General features: G+C 43.4%; 1 protein-coding gene across 3 annotated transcripts in view; it reads left to right on the forward strand.

The window, feature by feature from the left end:
• oxr1a (oxidation resistance 1a) overlaps window positions 1-26,926 on the forward strand; it is a 152,800-nt gene that overhangs the window by 93,500 nt on the left and 32,374 nt on the right. For 2 of the 3 annotated variants that reach the window (XM_036537999.1, XM_036538002.1), the window contains exons 4-5: window positions 14,098-14,180; window positions 25,919-26,026. In XM_036537999.1, the coding sequence (XP_036393892.1) occupies window positions 14,098-14,180; window positions 25,919-26,026 (191 nt within the window). Of the gene's footprint in view, window positions 1-123; window positions 470-14,097; window positions 14,181-25,918; window positions 26,027-26,926 lie in introns of those variants that run through there. The other variant, XM_036538001.1, reaches the window with a different exon arrangement.

The raw sequence follows: 26,926 nt of genomic DNA on the forward strand, positions 1-26,926 counted from the left end.
AAGTGTGTTTAAAACAGTTTTCTAATGTCCTTGTGAGCATTAGTGTGGGTTTACAGCAGTCAGCGACAGCGCTCTTGGGCAACCAGGAAAAAAAGTTCTGCAGTTGCTGATGTCTGTCTCCATTCCTGTCCGAGCGAGCTGTGCGGTGGCATTTCACTGCACTCATCTTCACTTCGAGTATGTCGTAACATGGCGACTGTGCAGTAACACTACCAACATTTATTGCGTTTGTTTAATATTTATGACCAGCAAGTTCGCGTTATTTTTTCCTGATGCGGGACTGCATCGATAATCTAAAACGAAAGTATGGACTACATTCTGTCATTCACGGGGAAGAGCGTCCGGTCTGTCAGAGACGCCGTTGCAAGTCGAATCTGGCCTGCTCCAACGCGAGAAGTTCACTTCCAGGATTCCTGTGCAGAACAGGTTGGATCTCACCATGAAAACAGTACTACTGAACACGCAACAGGTTAGACAAAACTGAATCTATTAGTCAAGTCGTTTATTTTGTTGCTTGTACGGATGTTCAAAGCTGTTAACTACGTCTTACTGTTGCTTAATGTGCAATGCATTGTTATTTTTGAAGGTTTAAAGTTGACATGTTTAGGAACGACACGTTTAGGTTGGACCTAGCCATGCTAAAGTGATTGGCATACTGCTAGCTATCTAAAATTCGCATATTTGCTTGCTAGACAGTTAACTACCAAAGTTAGCTAATGTGATATTAGCTACTTTGCAAGCCAACTTAATGGCCTATCACGCTGGCGTCATACGGGGTGGAGTGCATTCAGCTGAAAACATTGCTTCTGTCATAAGTGCGTACTGCGTGTTACACAGTTTGTAAAATTATTTTTATCTGTATTTGTGATATGCATAGCCACGTGGTGAGTACCTGTACTATCATGTTAGCCACCCACCGATGTTCGGGTAACAAGACAGGCCATCTTAAAACCGCTTCTTTCGGACACTCCTCCAGTGAGCATGAAGTTACTGAAGCTTGAAGTGTAAAGGAAATGTGGTTAATGTAGGTCAGCTTGTACATAAACCTGTCCTCCCAGTGTCAAATCAAACGTGTACATTTTGCATTTTACAGAACAGTGCAGAAGCACAACGTTCTTGTTTACTATTGGACTTTATTTGCAGGGTTTTTGTAAACATGCATTGAATCTAGAGGAAGGTGCATCCAAGTTCATATCATACAGTGGTTTTAAAAGTGTTACTCATAGAGACATGTGACAGAAGCTTGGCGCTTTTGTCTGTAGTAGTGATGCGTGCAGAGAAATAAATCCAAGTTGTACCATCTCCGGGATGTTATTGTCATGGTTTGATGGAAAGCCACGTGACATTCTAGACCCGCTGCCTCAGGCCACAGTATTATTTAGTTATTTTCGACATCTATTTTATATTATGCGGAATGTTTTTATGTTCAAGTGGCAAACTTCGTACAGTGGAGCCAGTGTTTTATAAAGGGCTTGATTTCATGAAATCATGCAGTTGGAGGGAGTAAAGTGGGCATCCACGCTGTGAGTTTGGCTTTTATCCTTTTGTGGGGTTGAAGTGTGAGGCAAAGGTGAGGGGCATTTATACTCTCAAGAAAGGGCATAGCCAATGAATAACTACTGTAGATCTTTAAAACTTTACCATATTTTTCTTAGGTTGTCTATGAAGAGTCCATGTTCTCCCAGTCCAAGTCTTTTTCCACTTTTAATAAATTCTTCAAGACAGTTTCTGATACTGGAACTTACCTGTATCGGTATTACCTTGACATTGTAGATTCAGAGGTGACAATGAATTTAAAGGTGAAAAAATCTTTGGACAGAAGGCTGTATGAAGTGGGTGAGTCTTGTTACTGGTAACTTGCTAGTTTGCCCATTTTCAATTTGTTATCTTATTATTGCTCTAATAGTAGCTCAATTAAGATGGTGTCATTGAAATCGGACATTCAGATTCTTGTCTTCCTCTTAGGGCTCTCATAATTTCATTTCAGATTTATCTTGCATGAGGGCTGTTAACAGACTGTAAACAAAAAATTGTGTGGATTGCAGCTGTCTGCCCTGTGAAGTAGGACCTTGACTGTGTTATTCTAGGTGTGCCACTTGACCACAAATAGGTCAAGCAGAGACTCTAGCCTTATCTCAAGCTTTTTTCTTTCTGTTTGCCCTCATGGCAAAATAGTATGACAGAGCTTGGCAGGTTAATATTAACTTTCTTAAGAGTAAAAGTATTCAGGAACATACCATGTATTCTCCACAGAAAGCTTTCAGTTAGCCAGTTAGGAGTTAACTAAACTTCACAGTGGGTATTTCCCCACCTTGTTTCAACATAAACTGAAAAACAGTAATGATCAGTCACAATACGCTACCAATGCTGGTCCAGTTAGCTGAGTGACTTGCCACTCCTGTGACCACAAGTTCCTCTTCCCACCACAAAATGTGCATCTTATTTCCTTGGTTGATTGAAACACTGTTGTATGATCTGCACAATCATTGAGCAGTCATGGGAGTGAAGCATAGTGCATAGTGAAGCATAGTGTAGCATAGTGGTTAAGGAGCAGGACTCGTAACCGAAAGGTTGCTGGTTCTATCCCCGCAGGGACACTGCTGCTGTACCCTTGGGCAAGGTACTTCACCCACAATTGCCTCAGTAAATATCCAGCTGTATAAATGGATAACATTGTAAAGAACTGTAACCTATGTAAGTCGCTTTGGATAAAAGCGTCTGCTAAATGAATAAATGTAAATGTAAATGTAATATGCATATGTACAAAGAAAATTGAGACTGAAAGTGAAAACCTTTCTTTGGTGCCAAAACATAATGTATTGTAACCCAGTGTAGTATAGGTATCTGTGTAGTCAGCTAGGACTAGCCACCATAAACTTTCACGCATTTGGGTTACAGAGTCCACGTACAGTACACCAACTTGACCTTTGGGTGTCATTTGCTATTTTACAAATGAAAATCAGAAGAAATCATCCTAGCTAGCCTTTGTAATTCGCCCAGCTGAGACATGTCTTCTTAATTTTTTTTTTTTTTTTGCTTCATTTGGCTTTTATGTAAAAATGTATGTAAAAATGTCAGTCTGTTATTTCCTATGTTGAGCACAGGGTTTGATGTCATCCTCCCAGAATGTTCTATGGAGTTTTTAACCCCCCCCCCCGGGTAATAATGATAGCCCATGGTACAGCAGTGGACAGTGCCTATAGCTGAAACAACCTGTATGATCTGAATCTAAAGAGCAGAGTGTCCTTGATTTAGTTCTTCTTTTGGAGAGTAATAGTGGTCATGTTGTCTAGTCATGTGATTTTTTTTTAAGCTATATTTCAACATGCTCTCAGGAGCATGTTACTAATAATGGGAAAAGACAGCCTCTAATAATACTTTATTTTATGCATATCCAGCTGGGATCTTTGCCTCCGTTACCTGTAGGCCATGTTGTTGTAGGATAACTAAGGGCTAGTAACAGGAGTTCTGAGACATAAGTCAGCTTTGCTGTTTTTTTTTTTTTCGGTAAACTCGAGAGGATGTCTTCTTTTTCTTTTTTAGCAGTGGTGATGGTAATACTAGCATTAGCAGTGATATCTTCATTATTGATGGTGATGGTGATAATGATGCTCATTTTATACAAATAACTCTATATGCATAAATAATAAATTTGTATGATGTATATAACTTGTTTGCAGTAATATATGGAATACAATTGTAGACTGTATTAATACAGTCACAGAATATGCAGCCATTTTTGTTCTGAAGGTTGAGAGTAGACTTCTTGAACTTCCCAAATGGTGTAGTGATCATTGTTTTGTTATTTTAATGATGCAACCTGTCACCTCTCCTCCTCCAACCCTGCAGCGCATAGAGTCACCCTCCTCAGACCATGACTGCATCATAGCTAGTTCTCTGGCGGAGTAGGCACAGATGTGGGAGAAGCAGCACATCTTGCTAGGAGGGAGATTAATAAGGAGCAGGGTGAGGCGACTTAGGACACCACTGACCGCTGCTCCAGTAGCGGTCCCAGTTGGGCCCGGACACACAGGCGGGGGGAACATCACAGCCTGGGGGTGTGCTTGTTAGCGGAGTGGGCAGGGAGCACATGACGGGGCCCCCTGTAGACCGCCCGACTCGTTATGATGAATGAGCTGGACTACGCTCTCAGATGAACTCCATGGCCTGCACTGGTTTTGGGTGAGGGAAAGCTGAGGGACGAGAGACAGACAGAGATGTGTTTGCCAACACAAGTCACACAGGTTCTGGTGTCGCATGAACTTGCATGGTAAAACCAAGAATGAAAAGTACAGGTCACTGTGACTATGCTTCATTGGCTGTAGGCCAGCACACATTGAAGTTTGTGAAATTTTAGGGCAAAGTCATCTCTCAGCCAAATGACTTATCCCTGGAATAGGTCTACTAGGTTGACTCTCAGTTCTGGTAATGAGTTTGTTCCCCCTCAGCTCTTAATCATTCAGCCTGAAAAGACTGTTGGTGCCCATCCTAAATGTGGATCATCTGTGGAGTATACCACTGTGCAGTAACTTTGAAATGTGATTATTGTTGTGATTGTTATGAGTAATAATTAATAAATTTCCCTCTGTGGACTCTGTAGAGCAGAACTACATTTATTAAATACCCTTAAGTGGCGTAGATGTTTTGTGTTACAACAGTGCTGTTGTTCACATGCAAAGATGTTCTTTAAAGAACAGGAGAAACATACAGTCATGCTGACTGACCCCAGAACTGTCGGTGATTGATTTCTGCCAGCTCGCAGTGACAGCAATATTTGTTTTGCCTTGAATTAATTTCATTTGGAAGGCAGATGGGCTTCCTGCGTTGGAAAAAGGACAGTAACGTTTTTCCATCTTTGCATGCAGTGTTTTTCCCAAGGTCTGCTTTATCGAAGGGGCTATAGATTTTGTGCTCAGGCTGTCAGTTCCGCCTCTGTCCTAAAAGGAATGCTAAAGCCGGGTGTTTCTGCAGAGAGAATCCTCAGCAGGTTGTCAAGCCTGGCTCCCATGTGCTGGTTAGTCATGCAGATTGTCATGCAGAACTGTCCAGTACATCCAGTCTCCAGTCTGTTTCCCCTGTACGACACAAAGCTGCCTTTGATGTCAGCTAAATTCGAACTCGGTGGCAAGATGGCTGGTAGGGTAAAAGAAAAAAGGGGAAGAAAAAATCTAACAGTTCTAGGGTGGGCTGTGGGGGGAGGGGGGGGTTGTGTGGCACAAGAGCAGAGAGTTAACTAGGAGACGTGAGAATGCAGAGTTTGTGTTTCTCGGAGCTGAGGTCAGCTCTTTCTCCACATTGATCCAGACCGTAACGTGACAAGCACTGGAGTGGAGCTGCCAAAGACATGAGGTCCACAGGTAAAGCCCTTCAACCCACAGCTTTAGGTGGAGTGTCTGCAGGCAGTGAAGGGACCGAGGGGGCAGCTGGTCCGTCTGCCTGGGGCTCTCTGGTCAGGGGTTCCAGGCCTAGTCCTGAACCCTTCCAGTTTCTCCTGTATCTTGCTCACAGATGACTCCAGGGCCCATCGGTGACCTCTATAAATGTATGCTGAATTATGGGCCATTACGCACCACCATCGATGCACATCGCATTCACTGTTCGATTCCCCGCTCTGTTGAGGTGAAAGTTTTCATATTGTGTTCAGGTCAGTGTTTGGTAAATATAAAAACAAAAAAACAGGCAAGGTAGGGGGGAATTTGGTAATTGGAAATTTGACCAAACTTTTGTTTGTGGCTGTCTAATCATTACTGCCAGTGGTGCTTACTCTGTATTCATCTTGAAACTGATAGAATGTTTCATTAAGTGTTATGAAGTTATGATCAAGTTTAAATGCTTCTCATTTTTAGAAATGAGGAAATTGTAGCTGCATATGTTAGCTTTCTGTTAGTTTTTCTGTTGGTTTATTTTATTTATCATTTATATAACAAGGTGGTGTCCTTGAGAGAGGGAAAAAAATCTTATAGAATTGAATTCAAGTGACGCCTTCGGAGAAAGAGTTCTGAACATAACCTCTGTATGAAATATGACTCCTTGCTCTGCTCCTTTATTCTCTAAATATTGCAGCCACAAGACACCTCGAGCAGTGATCCCAGAACCAATCACAGAATCAGGGTGTGATTAGTCAACCTGAAGTGAGAGTTAATTATCAGGGGCTGTGGATTCAGTAACATTCACAGAGGCGATGACAGGATCAGGGTTTGATTAATTGACCTGGAGCGAGTGTTAATGAGGGGGAACGGCAGAGCTGGTGGTTCTCTGTGAAATGCATTGCTCCCCTGACGCGGCTCGCAAAGTGCTGTTCCAGCAAAAGTTTGCCTGCTGGGCGGTGCAGGCCATTTAGAGAGGGATTTGTGTAAAGGAGAGCTGGAATGTTTGCATGGGGGGGACAGGGCGGAGCTCTGTATAATCACAGTTTTGTTTGATGGCTTACTTAGTCGGCCCATACAGATGACAGATGCAGCAATTCACCTGTTGTCAATTAGCGAGCGCGATAACATAATTGTTCCCATTGTACTGTAAAGGCCTGTGGTTTTTTGTTTTTTTACTTTTGTTTTCGATGTTAAATGACAGGAAATAATTGTAATTCCCAACACTATTTTAATTCTTTCAGATGTCCTCGATCAGCTATATGGTTGAGGAGGGACGAGTGTGAAACAGGGTTTTGACAGGTTTGACACAGTTAGGCCACATATTTGATGGAATCCATAAATTTGCACAAAAGTATCTCTGAAATGCAATTACTGCCTTCTTTGTAAAATAAGAAAAGCAGCCAGAAAGTATTCACTGGCATTTGAAAGCATTTGCAGTGCTAAATCCAGAGTATTATGAGGACACGTTTGTGTTAGAATTGAATGTACTGTAGTTTAACAGCAAGACCTCACGGCATAGCTTTCTGCTAATGTGGTCATAAATTGCTCTTTAATTTGCTGTAGCCCGTTAAGTCAAGTCTCTCAAAGAGAGTGTTTGCTTGGATACAGATTAACAATAAACGGACAGACTGAGTCAAAGGGACTTGCATACGTAAGTTTACTCTGGCCCTGGCTAAATTAAAGCCCTTCTCCCACAGCGTTGTTTGTGTATGATCTTCTGTTCATTGAAACTGTTCTTGAGCTGGATCGCACCTTTGATAGCTGTGGAAATGGAAGTTACCCACTTGAATTGAATCATGGTCGCGACTAGGGGTGCAACGGATCACAAAACTCACGGTTTGGATTGGATCACGGTTTTTGAGTCACGGATCCAATCAATTTTCGGATCAGCAAAAAAAAAGGGAGGCAAATACAACTTTTTTTTCCATTTCCATTACCTAAAGAACACTTAAAGCAAGGAACTTTTGCCCATTGTCTTAAATGAAGACAACATTCAAGATGTCCAATGTTTTAAATAAAATCTTAAAATAAAATATTCAGTACTTAATTGTTAAATTAAAGTGCAATATGGGCGCTTTTTCTGCTGTTCTTCGGCTGTGTCCGAAATCGCTCCCTGTTCACTATATAGTGCATGTATACATTTTACGCTTGATTGTTGGACTTAACTGCCAGCTAGCTAGCTAACATTAGTTTCAACTAATTTGAACAGATGAAGCTGGATGCTAGTTCTTTCATTAAGTTAGCTAGTGATAGCTAGATAGGTTAATGGTTAATGACAGTTGCAACTAGCTAGCCGGCACAGTTAGACACAAAGATGTTCATACAAATGTTCAAATAAACTTGCAAACCGTATGGATCACAGATCAACTACGGTCCGTTACACCACTAGTCGTGACCTTGCCGGCCTCACACTATGCCCACGTACGCAAAGTAACCTAAACGTCCGCAACGATTTTTGTTGCGTCTTTTAAATCTAGCCACTGTTATGGGTACAGCTGACTGGTTATGAAACCTGGAGTGGCGGGTTTACATTTGTGAGCAGATCACCAGTTATTAAAGGATTTTCTTTTTGTGATGCTGTGAGCAGTCATTTACTGAACTTCAAACAAGCATTCATTCTAAGCGGAGAAAAGTTAACAGCGCTGCTCTGCGGTTTTAATCATTTCGGAAAGTATTAAAATAATCCTGTTACCTCTCCTAATGCCATTAGGAACAGAGGTGAGGGATGTATGTGTTTCTTAATGGGCTCATACCAGCTTTTCTCACCACTCGGTATACAGTGCATCCTGTCTTATAGCTAGCCCACACACAGCACAAGAACACAGTGCAGTTGTCTCTCAGAGAGTCAGCACCTAACATCATTAACAGACATCCTTTTGAAGCAAGCACAGCATGAACCAGTTGGCCCTGGTTCCCTGCGTCTTCCATGAACTGGAATGCACTTTAATGATAGAAAATTTAAGGTTATGTGTTTGTTGCATTTTTGATTCAGCTATTCAGAGAAGGGGGTGGTATACAACTGGATTATCTTGTGCGCGTTTTCTTTTATCTTGGGATTCCTCACCACCTGTCAAATGTCAAATGACTGAAGAAAGGTGTCAACGGCAACTAGCAACCGCCCCTCTCCCCCCTCCCAAAACAAGTCACTATAACACCTGTTCTTTGCCAAACAGGACTTCCTCTATGGTGCTCGTCAGTGAACGGGAGAGTCTAAAAATAACTTCCGGGGGCTATAACAGCTGACAGTGGAACACCTCTCTGTGAGGAAATTGCCTCGCTGTATTTTTTCTTACCTTTTTTTATTATATGATTTTTTTTTGCCAATGTATTCCTGCGGAATATTCCGGCAGATGCATTTGTCAGCAGTCTTGCCCGAGGAAAATCCGATCAAGGCACTTTTGGAGGGAATATTTTTTACCTTTTAACTCCTTTCCATTTGTTTGTTTTTTGTATCATGTTTTATTTCGCCATTACATAGGCTCAGCAGAGAATGCCTGTTTTTCTGCACCATGAGCTCGCTGTATAATGAAAACATGTCAACTGTGAGCACTCACTGAATAATGCATTACATAAGGAATTTGCATATTATACGGAGCAGATAGACTTATTATCACTTGCTTAGCAGGTGGCCTAGGCCAAGGTGACTTACGCAGCTTCCTTTCTTTTTTTTTAATATGTTTTTCATTTGTAGTGCTGGATGTCGAGTGAAAGCCACGCAGGTTAAGTGTCTTGGTCAAGGGCACATCAGACCCACTGTGGACTTGGTTAGCCTGCAGTGCTAGTGTCTCAGTTGATAACCATAAGGGATATTGTAAAAATCTGTACTTTGCTTATGACAAAACAGGGGTAATGTAGTAGGTACCTTTTTAAGGCACTGAGAACAGGCGTATAATCCTTTTATTGCCAAGATGATAATAAAAAGCTTGCTTGTTTTTGAGTCAGATGAGTAAACAGCAAAAGGGATGTGTTCTTATTTCCATAACCTTTGACAGCTCATGAAAAACATTATTTTTTCGTGTAGTTTTCCAATGACAGCCTATGGGCAATATCACTGTTTGGGCCCAAGATGCCGTATTGGCTTGGCAGCACGCAATAGAGCTGAACCAGTGGCTGGCAGTCTGGTTAGTAGCAAAGAAGCAGTTGCCTATGGATAGTAACATGCCAAGGTCACCCCTTCATGCTACTGGCCAGTGGGTGGAATCTAAGCAGCTGCTTTGACCAATGGCCAGAGAGTTCATGTCTTTTATTCAAAGTAGCACGCCTGCAGCGTTTTTCTCAACACACCTTCACTCTGAAGGCAGGTGGTTAGATTTAGGTACAGGTTGCTTGGTTAGATTTATTTGCTTTGGAATGTATTCAGAACAGGCCTGAGCCAAAATGACCTACATTAAAGAGCACTCTGTGAGCTGACCTACAAGATGGAAAAGTGGTGATAATCTCAGTGGGACTTCCTGGAAAGATAATGGGGTAAATTCGAAAACAATAAAAGAAAATAAAACATGATATCCGATGATATCAGACAAAGTGGTTTTGCCCAGGGACACAGAGCAGCAGTGTCAGGATTTGGGATTTGACACTTTTGATTCATGGTTCCGGAACTTGGACCACTGGCAAGTGCCAAAGCCACACATTTTTTGCTCATCCGCATATTGTTTTGGTACAGAGAGTTGGATGTTGATCTTCTGTGCTGGCGCTGTTCAAATTATAGAGGCTTAATACTGTAAAGCACATCTTATGTCTGCTGACTGAGCTTTCACTGAACAAATACATTTCAGCAGTTGCTTTGGGTATCTGTTTGACTGCAAAACATTTCTTCCTGGCCCCCTTCTCCTGACGATCCTGTCCCAGAAATCCCTGACATCTCAAGCAAACATTGTAAATGAAGTATGTGTTTTTCATTGTGAGTGGATGATAGGCCTGTTGAGGACAGCATTTGAGGATGAGAGCCTTTATAACTGGCCACAAATGTGTGGTGGTCCAGTGGAGTAAGTCACATGATACAGTGTTTCAGTGCTGCTGTTTTCATGAAAAGTAAGTTCCAACAAAATCCGAAATAAAAATAGCCTATTATCTGTCTTAATTATGAGAAACAATTCAATTTTTTTCATTTATTGCATATACAAGAATTTAGTATTCATGGACATTGAAATGTTTGTTGAGATTCTTCCTTTTGAGTTTATTTTTCATTAAAGGGGATAAGCTGCTTGCTAGCTAGACATTAGATACATGTCCATCACAGCTGAACACATAGTTTGCCTTGGCAGATACAGCAGCTAACTGAGGTTGTTATATTTGCTAGGCAGGCCTTACGAAGGCCTCTAGTAAGCTAGGTGAGGTTAGTTCACTAGGCAGGCCTGTTGCTACTTATCGGATTACATGGACTCTTGAACACTTATCTGATTGTCCATTGCTTTATGTCATGGTCTATGGCATTTAGAGTATCCTCAAAAAAAAACAATCACTTACTGAAGACTAACTTGTGAGGATCCAGACCCAAAGCTGCTGATGTCTACATATCATTCCCAGACAGTAAATGGAACATTCACTGAACTCAATTCATAGCCCCCAGAGACAGCTTAATTTCCTTTCCTTTTTTCCACAATTACCGAGGGGTGGGGGCTGGGGAAAGAATGAAAGCACATCTATCATGCAGCATCACCGTGCATGTCTCTCTGTGTGAGAGCTGCGGTAACTACACTTTCACATCCAGCTCGCTTGACTGTTTGATGCGAATTAAAGTGCCTCTGAGGTGTATGGTCTGCTCATAAAAGGGTGGTGTGGATGCACTTTGAAGGCAAACCAATTGCATCATTGGTCAGTGTCATCAGTGATACATCAATTTCTGGATCTTGGCCTGTATTTAGTATGGGTCTTTAAGTAAGGAACTCGGCATATAAGGTTTCAGGTTCACTTTCCAGGTGGGGCACTGTGGATGTATCCCGGGGTAAGGTACTTAACCCAAACTTAAGCAGTCATCTAGTACTGTGAATGGAATGCGATATCACCTGTGTTTTCTACTCTGGGTAATGATATCAGCTGTTATACCTGGATGTTTTCTGAGGCAATTGGAATTATACTGGTTGGTTACCTCGCTTAAGGATATATTGGCTGTGACCCACCTGGAAATGAAACCTGCAGCCTCTAGTGCTTTGGCAAGAGAGGTTATACTCAAATTAACTGTGAAAGAAACAAGCACAACTGAAGAACCCCATTGTGGAATGTGGTTAAATATTTGGATGTGTAGCACCAAGAGGACTACACCAGTAGGCTGGGATGTTTTCCCAGCCCAACAACAAATTGAACCTCATGTAATGTTTTCATGAAACATGGTTTTCAGGCCTGAAGTTCATTAGAACGTGCATGGGGATGCAGGTGGCTTTCAAAGGAGCGTGACGTGGATGTGGTCCGAGGGTTGCTGAAATGGAGATAAGGACGGGACAGATGGGGTTATCGGGGTATGGCCGACGTGTCTGCCCATGATGTGACGGAGTCTGAGGTGTGGCTGCGCCCAGCACTCCCCGCTGTGATCCTGCTGTGTGGAAAAGATGGCCTCATTTCGGGCGGCACACGCCAGGCGAAGATTTAATTATAGAGCATTCACTCCCTCAACAAGCAGCACCCCTGCAGCTGCTAATGTAGTTCAGTGTCTCTGTCTCTTTCTCCCTGCCTCTATTCTGGGTCCCATTCTGGCCTCTCTCTGTCTCTCTCAATCCCTCTCCCTCCCTCTGCTCCCTCCTCCCTCTCTCTCTCTCTGTTTTGTCCTGATTACCTGTCTTGGAGTATAAACACTTCTCATTCCACATAGTTAAAAGCAGTTTGTACTTGCATTGGTTATAACCGAGATTTATTTGTGTTTAGTAATTTCCAAAAAGTTTTCATGCAGCATTGACTTTGTTTTCCTCCTTCCAGAACAGTAGATGCTGTCTGGGTTTTAGAATAGCAAAAAAGTCTTGCTGTGAATCTTGTAGTTTTAGTGATGTGACTTTGTGATGCTTTTGAATCCTGCTGCACAAATGTGTCAGTTGTTGACATCTTAACTGTTACTCTTAACGTGTGAACTTTTTGAGTGAGGGTGTTTGGTCTGGCCCAAACAAGTGAATGCCGTGTTATGCAGATTTCCTGCTGATTTCAGTGTGGGAACGAACAGGAAACAGTTGTGTGTGATGAGGAAAGCAAGTACAGCTAAAAGAGTAATCATACTTTAAAAATTCATTGAACAATGAATATTCAGATACCTTTGTCTCCTGGTGATAATGTATCATTAGAAAGTTTGTGCAGGATTAAAGTATATTTGTTCTGTTTTTGGCTTAGTGGTGTAGCATTGAGCTGATAGACTACTGAGACACACTGGCATGGAGGGTTTCACAGCGTGCCCTGGACCGAGAAGAAAGAGCAGTGTGTCCGGACCCAGGGAGGTCCAGCACAAAGTCAGGAGGACTCTGTTGTGAAGCCGGCTGGCAGCAGTGAAGCTTTAGGGCTGCCACCCTCTGCTCCCCTTGTCTTTTGGTAGAAGGATGTGGTACACAGATTTGGGGTTGTTTCATAGGCTCCACACAGCAATGGGGAGGCATGACTTGGCTGTAGTATTATAAGGAAGTATTAGTGAATGGTATGTTATTTTCTCAAACTTCTCTCTTCTCCAGGCACAAGTTTTGCTGAATTAAGGTGACCGATTTCAATGTATTTCCTGGATAATTTACAGTTTGCGTGCATGGGGTTGTATTAATGTGCTGATTTATAGTGCATTAGTAATTTTTCTCATTTTAACTATGTAACTTCATTGCCATAACAACTGTGTACTTGATGATACAAGATGATACTAGATGAACAACGTTACAGTAGCTTGCTCAATACCAAAATACCTTCTTAACAGTTCCTAATATATGTATACGCTGTCTCTTGATAAGGGCAGCCATTTCAGTTAATCTGCATATGAATTAAGTGGAGCGACGTTGTGGTAAATGTTCACTGCAGTCTAATTATCGTTGATTGCTTTTTTAAGATGTCTGCGTGTGTATTGTGATGTGTGTTTTTGACACGATTAGTCCATAGCTGTCAGCTGTGTATTTGTGTGTAAATTCTGAGCGGAGTCAGTCTTCCGCCTGATGTAGGACATGCTTTTCTCTCTCTCTCTCTCTCTTTTTTTTTAATGGCAGTCTGGAGCCCCAGAAATAGCCGGGACAGTGTATGAGTCATGTTTAACCGCGCCCCTCTGTCATAGCAACACAAATCAGAAACCTGTTCGCCTTCGGCGGTGTTTGTATAATGGGGGTAACCTCCCCTCGCAGAAAGGATTGGACACCCCAGCCTGCTCTCCTCTAACAAGCCCCCCATACAGTCGTGCATTAAAAAAAAAAAACATTATCTCAGGTGCCAATCTCCACACAGGTGGAACCTGGTGCAGTCGGTATCCATAGCGAGACACAGTGGGGGTTGGCGAGCTGACGAGGAATCGGTGCCCATCAGTGTGCAGACTGGAGGGGTACAGAGAGAGAGAGAGCGAGAGGGAGGGAGAGGGAGAGAGCGAGAGAGAGGAAGAGGGAGGGAGGGAGAGAGAGCGAGAGAGAGGGAGGGAGGGAGGGAGAGAGAGCGCTGGCCGGATCGCTCGCGTGCTCACACTGTTGACGAATGAGCTGTCTACCCACAGGGCTGGGGGGAAACAGCAGCTTGTGACAAGCTGGGGAGAAGAACATGAACGTAATGCGCACCTTGCCTCGCCTGCTTTCAGATACCGGCCAGAAGAAGACCGCGGACAAGAAGGATGGACGCCGCATGTCGTTCCAGAAACCCAAGGGGACCATGGAGTACTCTGTGAGTGACCAGTAGGCTACTTCTCCCTGTCTCTAATTTCTTTCCTCCGATCTCCAGGAGCTGCTGGGTTTAGTCGCTGTGTTGTTAGTCACAGCAGATGTGTTTGTTTTGGTGCTATATTTGGAGGAAGTGTGTTGACGCTGGCTGATAGGAAGCTGTGTGGATATGCTTTTGATACTGTGCACGTGGGTTACGTTGTCTTGTTTGCCTCTGTGAATTGATAAGGGACCTTGGAGCGGTGCACACATTCGGTTTGCTGCTGGTGGCTTTCATAATCCCGTTAATGTTGGGGACGAAAACAAACAGCCGGTTCTCTCTGCCTGCCAGTGTAAAGTGAGAGGAGATTCAGTGGAAAAGGCATAATTGCAGGTTTGCATATTTGTGGAAGGGAATCCGCCGTCCGTGGATCATCTCTCCTTTTTCTTGCCCCCCCCGGCTTGTTCTCTTCGCACGGCAGTTACCAGCAAGCATTCCAGCAGTGTTCACAAATGACCTTCCAACTGCGTTATCATTTCTATTGATTCAGTGTGCATGTGTGCGCGTGCGTGCTTGTGTGTGCGTGTGTGTGTGTGTGTGTGTGTGTGTGTGTGTGTATGCGCGCGCACGCGCGCATGAGTGTGTGTGTGCAGCGCGGGAGCCAGAGCGAGAGCTCCGATTCGCCGGTGTTAACTGAAAATGGAGCCGGTGCTCTGCCTCGTGTTCTTCAAATGACCCTCAAATCCAGCTGCAGTCAGCCAGGGTGCCGCTCCATAGTAACGGTGAGGGGGTTAGGACGCCGCGTGAGAGCCGGTGAGCAGAGCTGCTGTTTCCCAGCCAGCGGACAGATCCTGACTCGTTTCAGTTGCAGGTTCCTCCAGTGTCCTGACTACCGCCGCGCTCCGTCCACCTTGCTCGTGGGCGACTGCTCTCCAAGCCCGGGTCACAGGGGCCCCATGTCTCCCCAGGAGTTTTTCATTCCCACCCTGGGGCAGGCGTTTCCCCAAACACCCCACCCACACCCGCTGTCTCTGTCTGAAGCTTGTGATTGACAAGGAGATTGTTTTCATTGCCGGAGCGTGAAAAGTGGGTGATAAGAGCTACAGGATGTTTGTCATTTGTGGGGTGGGTGTGTGTGTGGGGGGTGGGGGTGGGGGGGGGGGGGGGGGGGGGGGGAATGACACAGTAGAGAGAATCAGGGAGAATATTCTCCTATCTCTGTCACTCAGCGTGCCTCGCCATCTCCCGAACCCTGCCGTCTGCCTCCTGCCACCCAGCACGCCAACAATCGTGTAAAGTTGGTGATGCGCTGCAGCACCAGACCCCCGAGAGAAAGGCATCCGAGGCAGGTGCGTGGTAAGAGGCGGCCGCCTTTACGCGCCGCCCTGTCCTGTGAGAAATTTTACAAAGATTCGCACTGATTGAACGGCCACCTTATCTTTAACTTATCTGCTTCTCCAGCTCGCTGAGGGGCCCTGCCTTCTCAGTTCGGGCCTCGCTGATAAGTTCGTAATCTCCAGCGCCCCACAAGAAAGGCAAGCCTTACTGTTTATCAAATGAATCTCTCTTTTAAGAGGGGAGAAAACAACAACAATCGCCGACTGCCTGCTCAGCCACTGATAAAGCCGCCTCTGTCGGTTGGGTTTTCCTATTGGCTGACCTGCAGCCAATTAAGAAAGAGGGCTTGGGGGGGGGGGGGGGGGGGTGGGGGGGGCAAGAACTGGAAAAAACAGAGGTCTGTCTGAGATCCATCACATGAGCTAAGCCAGAAAAAAACCATTGTATTACATTCAGCTGCAGCTGTTTGGATTTCTCTTTTGGGTTTCTGTTTTTGGTTTTGTGAGTTTGTGAATTAATTGTGGTTCTCTGTAATTAAGGGTTTGGAGCAAGACGCTTGAAAATGGTTATTTAGGGCTAGAAATTTGTTTCTTGTTGATTTTTCACAATTCTAAACTGATAGTCAAGCAACCCCTCCCACTTAGTTTGCTTAGAGATTATTAATAATACCCTGAGGGCCTTCATATTTCACCTCTATTCTGTCTGTTAATCCAGTTTGTTTACCATACAATAAAAATGTGACCTCATTATGATCCTGAGTCTGTAAACCAGCCAACACAATTTGCATGTATAATTTGCATTGCATTTAACTTGTCACATTGGGAGTGATATATTGCACAATGCAATTTCCTAGCTACAAGTAACAATGTGTGTATTGTGTAATTTGCAGTAAGGATATGACTTGATATTACATATTGAAATTAATGTTTATATTTGTGTACAAACACACACAGGTACATGTAGAAGGAGGAGGGGAGGGAAGTTGTTTGAATTCAGGAATTCAGTGAGCAGGCAAGGAGCCTGATGCAATATGGGAATGTGGTTCACTTTTACTCATTCACTTTCTGGGCATATTACAGGTTGCCTGAGGATCCTTAACAAAATTCTGTGGCATTGACTGCCTGATGCTATGTCCCTGAATGCTTCTTAGCTGCATTTGTGAAAAGAATACCTATCTTGCCATGAATCTGCTATGGCTAGCTACTGGCTGTTTCAGATATATTCTAGTACATTGCAAGCTATCTAGTTAGCTGCTGTCTAGAGAAGCAGCAGCTACAAGCTACAGCTTGCTAGTACTGCTCGTAGTTTGTCAGCAAGATAGCAAGCTAGCCAACTTGGCATAGTTATCAAACTAGTTGTAAGATATCTTGTCTGGTAAGTCTACCCTCGCTCGAATCCCTTTTATTGAGCTTCTGAAACAGCATGTGATATTGGTTAGCTACTGCAAGCAAACATACTAGCTAAGATGTATTCCATTTCAGCATATGTAAATATTAAAACAATTTCCTAAAGTGAGGCCCATAAGCCAGTCGCATTTTCTCATATAATAGTTAGCCTTTAGTTTATTACTTACTTTAATTATTGTACATTAACTTAACATTTAAGAGTATCACAAAACCTAAGACATGATTCTTGAGCAGTTCACCAAAAACATTTTTTCCCCAACGGAAACAAGATAGCCTGGTTTCTTGAGCTGGCAAAGCAGTCAGCTGTGCAGCAAGATGAAATATTTGAAAAATCATCTTTAATTTCATGGATTATAACCCTCTATGCAATCGCTGTACAACTTCAAAAATCTGAAAGTTCTTATCTCACACTGAGAATGTGTGACCCGTTTCCTTCAGTGGCTCTTTATCAAAAGAACTTTTGCACATGTCCTCAATCTTTCTCGAGTGCAATGTTCTTTTAATTGTATGAATATTAAAATAGGTAATTATGTTAATATATTAAAATGTCTCTCTCTATTTTTACATACATTATCTTTTAATGAGAAATATTTGCCTCTGAAAACCTTGACAATGTTTCATGCTGTTATTGGTGATAGGTGGTAGATATTTTTGCACTTTGTAGCTCATCTGGTCTTAATACATAAGACTAAGGCAGCTGATATTGGGTATTAGTGTATGCTTTTTTCTACCTCTGGTGTTTATGATTTAAACTGAAGTTTTAGGGTAATGGTAGCCGTCACATTCTCAATAAAGATCGTGATTTGTGTAATCAGTACATTTTGCTTCTTAATTTACGTGCTTAATTTACTTACTTACTTCTTAATACTTGCATTTTTTATACTATGATACATTTTTCCTGACTAATAAATCAGTATTATTGATACCCACAGCTCACTTGCTACAACTGAAAAGAAGCATATAATATATGAAGTAGGATTAAGTAACCAATATGTTCTGTGGAAGCAAACATTTTTTTTAAATAGTGTTGCTAGCCTTACAGCCCAAGACATCCCAGTTTTGAGTCTAGGTTCTGTCATTGGCTGATTATGCCCTGCAGTCTGCAGCGGTGGGACATGATTGGCATTGTTCCATAAGTGAAGGGTGGGCTAATGTTGGCCAGGGTTCATCCTCATACTGGTGCCCTCTTGTGACTCCTCATGCTTCGACAAGTTGTTACATTTTTGTCAGTGAGAGATGGATTTGTTCTCCAATCAGTATTTGCTCTTCAGTGTACTGTGGGATTTGTAGTGTGAAAAAAATGCCTATAGGGACGATTGCAGTCATCTCCCTGCAGCACTCCTAAGCGGGTATGATGGAACAGTTACATGGATTTAATAAATAAATGCTGATTCCAAAACATTGTATTAAATGGAAAAGAATCATGTTAAAGGTATAAATTCTTAAATTCCGTATTTGCTATACATGGAACGTGTTCCACAGACAGCATGTTCCAAAGACAGCACATATTCAGCTACAAAAAATAAGTCAATATCAGGATTGATCAGTGGGCTATTTTGGTCCATAGATGACCTCACTAAAGCCATTGAAGGGGCATGCAGACAGGCCCCTGGCACTGTGTGGTAGACGTGATTATTTTGATAGACTTGATGCAGCAGTACGTAGCAGAGCCAAGTGTAATGGCCAGGAGAGTGCAGATGGGGGCGTTATGCAGTAAAAACTTACCAGCTGTCACAGTCCTCTATACCTAGCTAGTCGGGTCATAGGTATGGTATCAATAATTAACAAGATGGTAGCCACACTGTTTGTAAAATATCAGGAAGGCAAATAGCTGTCTGCTCTTATTTTAGGTATGAAGTTATGAAGAGCAAAAACATGCTCATTCTCTTGGTAGAATGGTAAAATGAAGGGGTCCCGAGTGGCTCAGTCAGCAAGGCATTCCCTTTGAGAGCAGGCCCTTTGAGCGCCCCTACAACCTGCAATCCCACAGCAGCAGTACATATTGGCTTCATCCTGCTGGGTACATTATTTATATATATTATGTATAAATAATACTCTCCACTGTATATCAAACCAACACCATTCATATGAGACAAGATTATTTTCAGTTGGTTAATATTATATACAAATATATTTAAGAGAATGTATCACATACCATGATACCAGCATGTTAAGTTTGTGAGTTTTCAACTACTTTGCCTTTCTGCATTAAGAGTAATGAGAATAAATGCCCCCGGGTGGGAGCAGTGGGTTGCCTGGGGACGGCCTGACTGATCGCTCCTTTGATTACATTATTTACCAGTGGATGCCGGAACGGGTCAGCGGCTCCCCCCCTCAGTGCTTTTGTGTCTTTGCCCTCTCCCTCTGAGATGCTGAGAGGTAAAAGCCCTCTATTAACACAGTCAGCAAGCGGCAGTAATGACTGCTCTCTACCTAGCAGTGCGCTCATCAGCCTCACCTGAAACAAGTGCTCATCTGAGGGGCTGCACAAGATCAGCACTCTCACGGCTACTTTTGCCTGTAAACTTACTTACCCTCTGCATTAAGCCTTTTTGTCTAGGTAGGGAGTATGCTAATGTGATCTACGTGAGTAACCTGAGGAGAAACTGACCTTCAAGACATAGCATTATTTTTTTTTCTCTTAAGTAGTGATACCTGTATTGTTTTTTGTTTTTTTTTAATACCGTTCAAAAGTCCTGACTTTGACTTTTGACAGTGAGACAGGAGGTTATGTCTTTGGTCTGAAATCCAGCACTTGAAGTGCTGGAGTATGTTTGTTTGCGAAGTTCTCTCTGGATAGAGTAATGTCACCTTTATCGTAAGCGACCATTCTAAATTTAGGACCGTAAATGATCAACGGCGTGGTTAGAGCGTGCCATCAGGGGTAGCGCTGATGAAGAGGCTATGGCAACTGTCGCGCTCAAGCCCCATGCCTCTTACGTTACAAGCCATCGGACCACTCTGTTCTTTTCTTTGACATTAGGGGAGAATGTGAGGATATGCAGACTGCAGTCGCACCATTTGAAAACCTGACTCTTATTAGTTCGATTTCCTCTCATTCTGGCATTTCTTGACTCTGTCATGTTTCTTTTGCAGTCTGTCAGTGTTTGCTCTCATTGACCCTCCTGTTCTACATGCTCATAATGTCTTCCTGTTAAAACATTTGCCATTGTCAAATACGTTTAAGGGTGTGCTCACACTAGGCCCGGTTGCCTTGTACCTTGCCTGAGCACGATTGTCCCCCCTCCCCACTCCTCCGCTGGCCTGAGCTCACATTTCGCCTAACGTTCTGGGCCTGAGCACACTTACGTCATCACGATGCGACTTTTTGTGTTGAAGAAAAGTGCTCTCGCACAGCACAATGGAGTTCATGATTGTACTTACTTTGTGGCTTATTTGGAGTGACACACGGCCCTCTCACATGCCTTATAGATTTATCGATTATGCAACACAACGATTTTCAGTTAATCGTGCTGCACATATAACAAGGCAGTTAACATATACGGAGGCAGGTGACGTTTCAGTCATTATGCTAAGGGACAGACCAATATTTTGTGTCAGGTTTGTGTCAGATTACAGTACCCTAATCACAGTAATGTTAGCTAATGTTAACCAGTTAGGGCTACTACTTGTGTGTGTGCTACTGTCATCATTACAACAACAAACATCTTCTACTACTTGGATAGTACACTTTTCAATTCATTCAAGAATATTTGCTCCAGGTAAAGTATAGAATGCATTCTTACCTAAACTAGATGGCTAATAGCAGTGTCCATATACAATCCCTGGCACACACTCAGCATAACATTATATTTCAGAGTTGCTGCCTTTGTCATAACAACGTAATCCTTGGAACCTGGCTATAGAATTGAGGTTTCCTGTTCAATTCAGCGAGTTGCTCTTTGGGATCGTTTGGAATGTGGTCGTCACATTCCTCCAGTCCCACACACCACAGTGGTAGTGTAATTTTATTTCCAGAACTCAGAAGAGGAACATGCCAGAGGCTGTTTTGCTAGCTATGGCAGGTCTTGGTGCTGTTTTGAGTATTGTTTGGGGTGAGGGGGGAGTGGCTGGGGCATGTGTTCCCCAAAGCTTTCTTACCATTATACCATCATGCTCTTAATTGCAGTGCTCCTCACAAAAATGTGTCCTAGCGCAACTTTCTGGAACAATGATGTGTTCACCTTGCGCTCATCCACACAAACAGCACAAAGTTTATGTATAGTGTCACAGCTGTCTTTAAGCAGTCAGTCTGGCTCATGTGGAGAACACATATTTCTGCAAATTGCTTCCTGCTTCCTCCTCCCACCAGCTCAGAGCTGAATTTGTCTCAGTGGCATTGTTAGCAGTCCAGAGGGGGTTCCTCTCTGGACTAATGACATTTCGGAAGTGTTGTCTTTCATGACGGTAACACTTCACACATAATTGGATGTGGTAAATGATGTATTTTCACCAGATTTCCCCTTTAAATGAGTGTCAGACCCCTCTAGTGATTTCAGAGACTGACAGAAGCCAATGTGCATTGCTGACATGTTGCTGGCAGGTTATGTTAGGGTTATGGATGCAGTTGGTATTAAAGGGGTCAGTTTATGCTTGTCTTCATGTTATAATAGCCACAATGCCATAGTTGGTGCTAGAGGCCACTCTATTTTTTGTTACATATAAGACTTCAGCTGTAAAAAAAGAGGGTCAGAACAAATAAAAATGCCTCAACCTGTTTTTGTGTGTTACTCTCTGTTACTGACAATAAATTGATATATTATCGAGACACATAACAGTTCTTTAATGAAGAAAGACCCTTCATTCACTGCTTGCTGTCAACTTTTTTGTTGCATTCATGGATTTCAGCATTCATTCAGAGGTAGATGTTTATAAGAGCAAGCAGCTCAGACTTTTCAAATATAGCATTTCCTTGGAAGTCCATCTCACATCGGCCACAATGAAACCGTGACGGAACCATCATTGTAGAAACTGAAATTGCACTTGGGCGTGAAATGAACATGCAAAGGCCGTGTTTATGGGTCACTCAAGTAACCTTGTTTTCTAAAATGACAAAATGGGGCCAGTGCCTTGTGGCTGTGCAATCTAGCGATTTTCAGCTTCTGGCAAAATATTTCCCCCAAACTAGACACAAGGTAGCTTAATTGTACAGTTGTATAAATCCCCTCATCCATCTTCATTTGTACAGTGCAGCAGGCTGTAGCTCACACAGTATAGAAACTAGCATGGGTGGGTTTACTTTAATGTTACGTTACATTAGCCTAGTAGATATTCTTATCCACAGTGACTTGCATAGCTTACAGTTCATGTATTATTTGATAGAGGCTGGATATTTACTGAGGCAGTTGGAGTTGGGCACTTTGCCCAGGGGTACAACAGCAGTTACCCACCTGTGAATCAAAGCGGAAACCTCTGGGCTTATGAGCTCCACCTCTCACTACTGCGTCACATTACTGTGCACGCTTCCTCATTTCCCAACCCAGTATACCCTTATCAGTGTGTGGCCTTCCTGTTATGAATGTGGTTGTCACATGTTAGTTTGATATTGTAAGAACTTGAGTGCACTTCATAAAAATTTTGGTGTTTCTCAACTCAACCGTGTGCTCTTCCCAGTTGAGACAAAGTTGGTCAGTCTTGGAGGAGCTTACGGTGAGTGCTGTTGGCAGTGTGCTACTAATGAAAAGCATGGTGTTGGTTACTGCAAGAAGCCCTCCAAATCACTTTGCTCACATTGTCTCTGCCTGAAGTCGATTCAAATAAGAGCGTCTCTGCATAGTTAGTGTATTGATCTCAGCTATACAGTACTAATGGAGACTGCTCTCGCTCTCTCTCTCTGCTGATCGAAATAGTGAGCTAGGACATAAATAAGGTTGTTTTCACAGATATGTGCAAGCAGATGTGCTGTAATTATTGGTGGCTTTGTAGGTTTTAGGCTTCTGCTCTAATTCAAACATGTGTGTCAATCCTGCACTTGTGATTAGCCTACACTGAAGCTGTTCAGAGCCTTCTTTGCCCTGTCCCCTTGTGATAGTGTCCTGTGTTCCCACATGAGTCCAGCATGGTCCATATGACAAGATCCCCAGTGGACATTAGCATATAGCATTATCCTCCACCAACTGCATTGGAGTCTCCATGGACTGGGCTAGAAGCATGGGTCAGTAGCATCAGAGAGCATTGAAGTGACCCACAGGTGGACTTTCACTTTTAGGGCCAGCCCTGCGAGACCCTTGCTCCCCTGGTCCCCCATCCCGAAACACCTCCCAGCTCCTCCTCTAATGGTCCAAACCTTTATTAGCACCATTTTGCAAGATATCCACAGGGTATGTCACCATGATGACTGAAAGAAGTGCATCTGTCAGCTGAGAGGATGTGAAGAGCTTTTCGTTGCCATGCCTATGGACATCGAGACAGGCATCCCTGCCTGGCACTTTTGCAGTTTACAGTTAAGCGAAGTAAAAAGGGCAAAATGAAATTTAGCCAAAAAGCCAAAAGCACTCAGCTTTTCCTCAGCAGTTTTCATTGGAATGAGCAGAATTGACTTGGGTTTCATGAGTAGGAGCTTAATTTACTGTATATGTGAGATGATGGTCACCTCCAAATCTCTTACGCCAGAGATAGCTTCACATTTTTATACAATGTCACCTTACCTTAGGGGATGGGTTTCATCACAGGCAGGGGAGTTTGGGAGAAACCTTGATATGTCATTTGCATTGCCAAATAAAACATGAGCTCCCACAAAGCACTCTATCAAGTGGAGCACTTATCACACAACTGTCATTTCCAAGGACGGTGCCTGGTGCTGTCTGAAACATGCCTCTAGGCCTGTCAGGAATGTTCGGTTCATTTAGTGAAACGATACTGTACCTGTCACGTGTTAATAAGCATTAACGAGCCCACTTTGTCCCAGCGGCTACCTGTCGAGCTGTAGTTCCCCCAGTACTGTGGACCCTATCTTGCTCCTGTCTGCTCTCACAGTTTTGAATGGGTGTTCTACAGATGGATGAGGTGCCTGAGCTTTAAAAGGAGCGGGGAGGTGGATGGAATGATTTGAATATGTGCATTCACAGGTCTGGGGTCAGTGGTGTCGTGCTGGAACGTCCAGTGCTCCAGGGCTCCCACCATAGCCTGCTGCTGTTGACCACTTCATCTGACTCACCACTTCATCTTCATCTTAGCGCGTACTCACAGTAGACCCAGTTGTCTTGTACCATGCCCGAGGACGATTGTCCCCCCTCCCCACTCCCCCGCTGGCCTGCGCTCACACTGCGCTTAACGTTCCGGGCCCGAGCACACTTACGTCATCACGACGCGACTTTTTGTGTTGAAGAAAAGCGCTCTCGCACAGCACAATGGAGTGCATGATTGTAATTACTTTGTGGTTTATTTGGAGTCGTTTTGGGCGTGGTGACACACAGCCCTCTCACTGCCTTATAGATTTATCGATTATGCAACGCAACAATTTTCAGTTAATCGTGCTGCACATATAAGACGATTTTTACGGAGGCAGCTGATGTTTCAGTCATTATGCTAAGGGACAGACCAATATTTTGTGTCAGATTTGTGTCAGATTACAGTAGCCTATTCACGGTAATTTTAGCTAATGTTAACCAGTCAGGGCTACTACTTGTGTGTGCGCTACTGTCATCATTACAACAACAAACATCTTCTATTACTTGTAGTCGGCGTATAAAGCTCCAAATTTCTCCCTCAACGTCAGCTGCCTCCATAAAAATCTTCTTATACATGCAGCACGATTAACTGAAAATCGCTGCGTTGCATAATCGGGAGCTAACGTTAGCTATCTAGCAATAGATTTGACCAACATAGCTCATTAGCTAACAGGCTACCTATCTGAACGATTTTTGAAGACTTTAAACAGGCTGGCTGCTTCATTTGTGATATTCTGACTAAGCCCCTGACAACAACAATGCTTACATCGCCATGTAAAGTATGGTTAGTTTTATTTCACTTGCTAGTAATCAAGCTAATGTAGCTCTGTAGATCTATACTTAAAAATGTTATTTTTAGGTATAGATCTACAGAACTAACCAGTCAAAGTCATTTTGAAGGTAGCCAGCTTGTTATATTTAATGAAGTTAGCTAATCAAATGATGGTTTAACATCCAGGATTTATTATGACTGGGCATGTTACTAACAGATATCCAGCTAACTGTTGCTATAATGGATATATTTGTTAAATGGGAGAGTCGCATCATTAACGTTATGTTCATCCTCGGGCACGGTTAGCGATCACACAAGATGCGTATTATGCCCGAGTCCAACTGAACCGTGCCCGAGCCCACCTCTTCAAGCGGTCCCGGGCATGGTACAGAGCGATCACACTAGTCAAACGAACTGGACTTTGGGGGTCAAATGTGCTCGGGCATGGTATGGATCGCCTAGTGTGAGTACACCCTTAGAAACTCTTACATTTGGTTTAGTTTAGTCTTTTGCATTCAGCCCAGAGGGTGAAAGCCAGTGATGGCCAGTTTTCGCAACGATTTAAACTTGTGTACCTATTTAGTCGTGTTCAAACTGGTCCCACAGGTGCTGTAGATGCCCAATGATGTAGTTTTATTTTTTAGCATGGATGTAGCAGGTTTTTGGAAACGCATTTGCCCTGCACTGGAGTACTGTGGTGGTGTTCTGGATGGGATTGTACCCACAATCTTTTTCAGCCGTTGTATTTTCCTTGGCCCACTCCTCACCACAGAAAAACAGATTTCCAGTGCAGGAAAACCAGGTTTAGTCTTGGACCTGGTTGGACAGGAGGAGTCATGTGAAAAGGCTGTCATCTGCTAAGGAAAATGTAGTCAGGCAGGAATAAGTGGAGCAATTCTGAGGTCTATGGACCTGCAGTATTCAGAGCTCTACAGTGATTACAGCCAACCTTGCAGCGTACACTTCACTGATACACACAATGCTAACGTGGTGCTTCACATCACAGATCACCTCTGACTAAGCCAGACAAGCCAGCGAATGTGACGTTGTATGTTTCTCTCTCTGTTTCTGGTACAGGTGGAATCGTGGGACACATTGAACAGCATTGCATTGAAGTTTGACACCACGCCCAATGAACTGGTTCAGCTGAACAAGCTGTTCTCCAGAGCGGTCGTCCCAGGCCAGGTGTGCACATTACACTCCTCTTCTGTGTGAAGCTATGGCTCACTTCTACCCTTCTCTAACTACACACCTCCGTCCGTCCTTAACTATACACCTCCATCCGTTTCTAACTGCACACCTCTACCCGTCTCTAACTGCACATCTTTGTTCGTCTCTTAACTACACACCTCTACCCGTCTCTAACTGCACATCTTTGTTTGTCTGTAATTACATACCTCTACCCGTCTCTAACTGCACCACTTCGTTCGTCTCTTAGCTACACACCTCTACCCGTCTCTAACTGCACAACTTCGTTCGTCTCTTAACTACACACCTCTACCCGTCTCTAACTGCACACCTTCACCTGTCTCTAATTACACACCTCCGTCCGTCCTTAACTATACACCTCCATCCGTTTCTAACTGCACACCTCTACCCGTCTCTAACTGAACATCTTTGTTCGTCTCTTAACTACACACCTCTACCCGTCTCTAACTGCACATCTTTGTTTGTCTGTAATTACATACCTCTACCCGTCTCTAACTGCACCACTTCGTTCGTCTCTTAGCTACACACCTCTACCCGTCTCTAACTGCACAACTTCGTTCGTCTCTTAACTACACACCTCTACCCGTCTCTAACTGCACACCTTCACCTGTCTCTAATTACACACCTCCGTCCGTCCTTAACTATACACCTCCATCCGTTTCTAACTGCACACCTCTACCCGTCTCTAACTGCACATCTTTGTTCGTCTCTTAACTACACACCTCTACCTGTCTCTAACTGCACATCTTTGTTTGTCTGTAATTACATACCTCTACCCGTCTCTAACTGCACAACTTTGTTCGTCTCTTAGCTACACACCTCTACCCGTCTCTAACTGCACAACTTTGTTCGTCTCTTAGCTACACACCTCTACCC

This window comes from Megalops cyprinoides, chromosome 10 (assembly GCF_013368585.1).
Source record: "Megalops cyprinoides isolate fMegCyp1 chromosome 10, fMegCyp1.pri, whole genome shotgun sequence".
NCBI lineage: Eukaryota > Metazoa > Chordata > Actinopteri > Elopiformes > Megalopidae > Megalops > Megalops cyprinoides.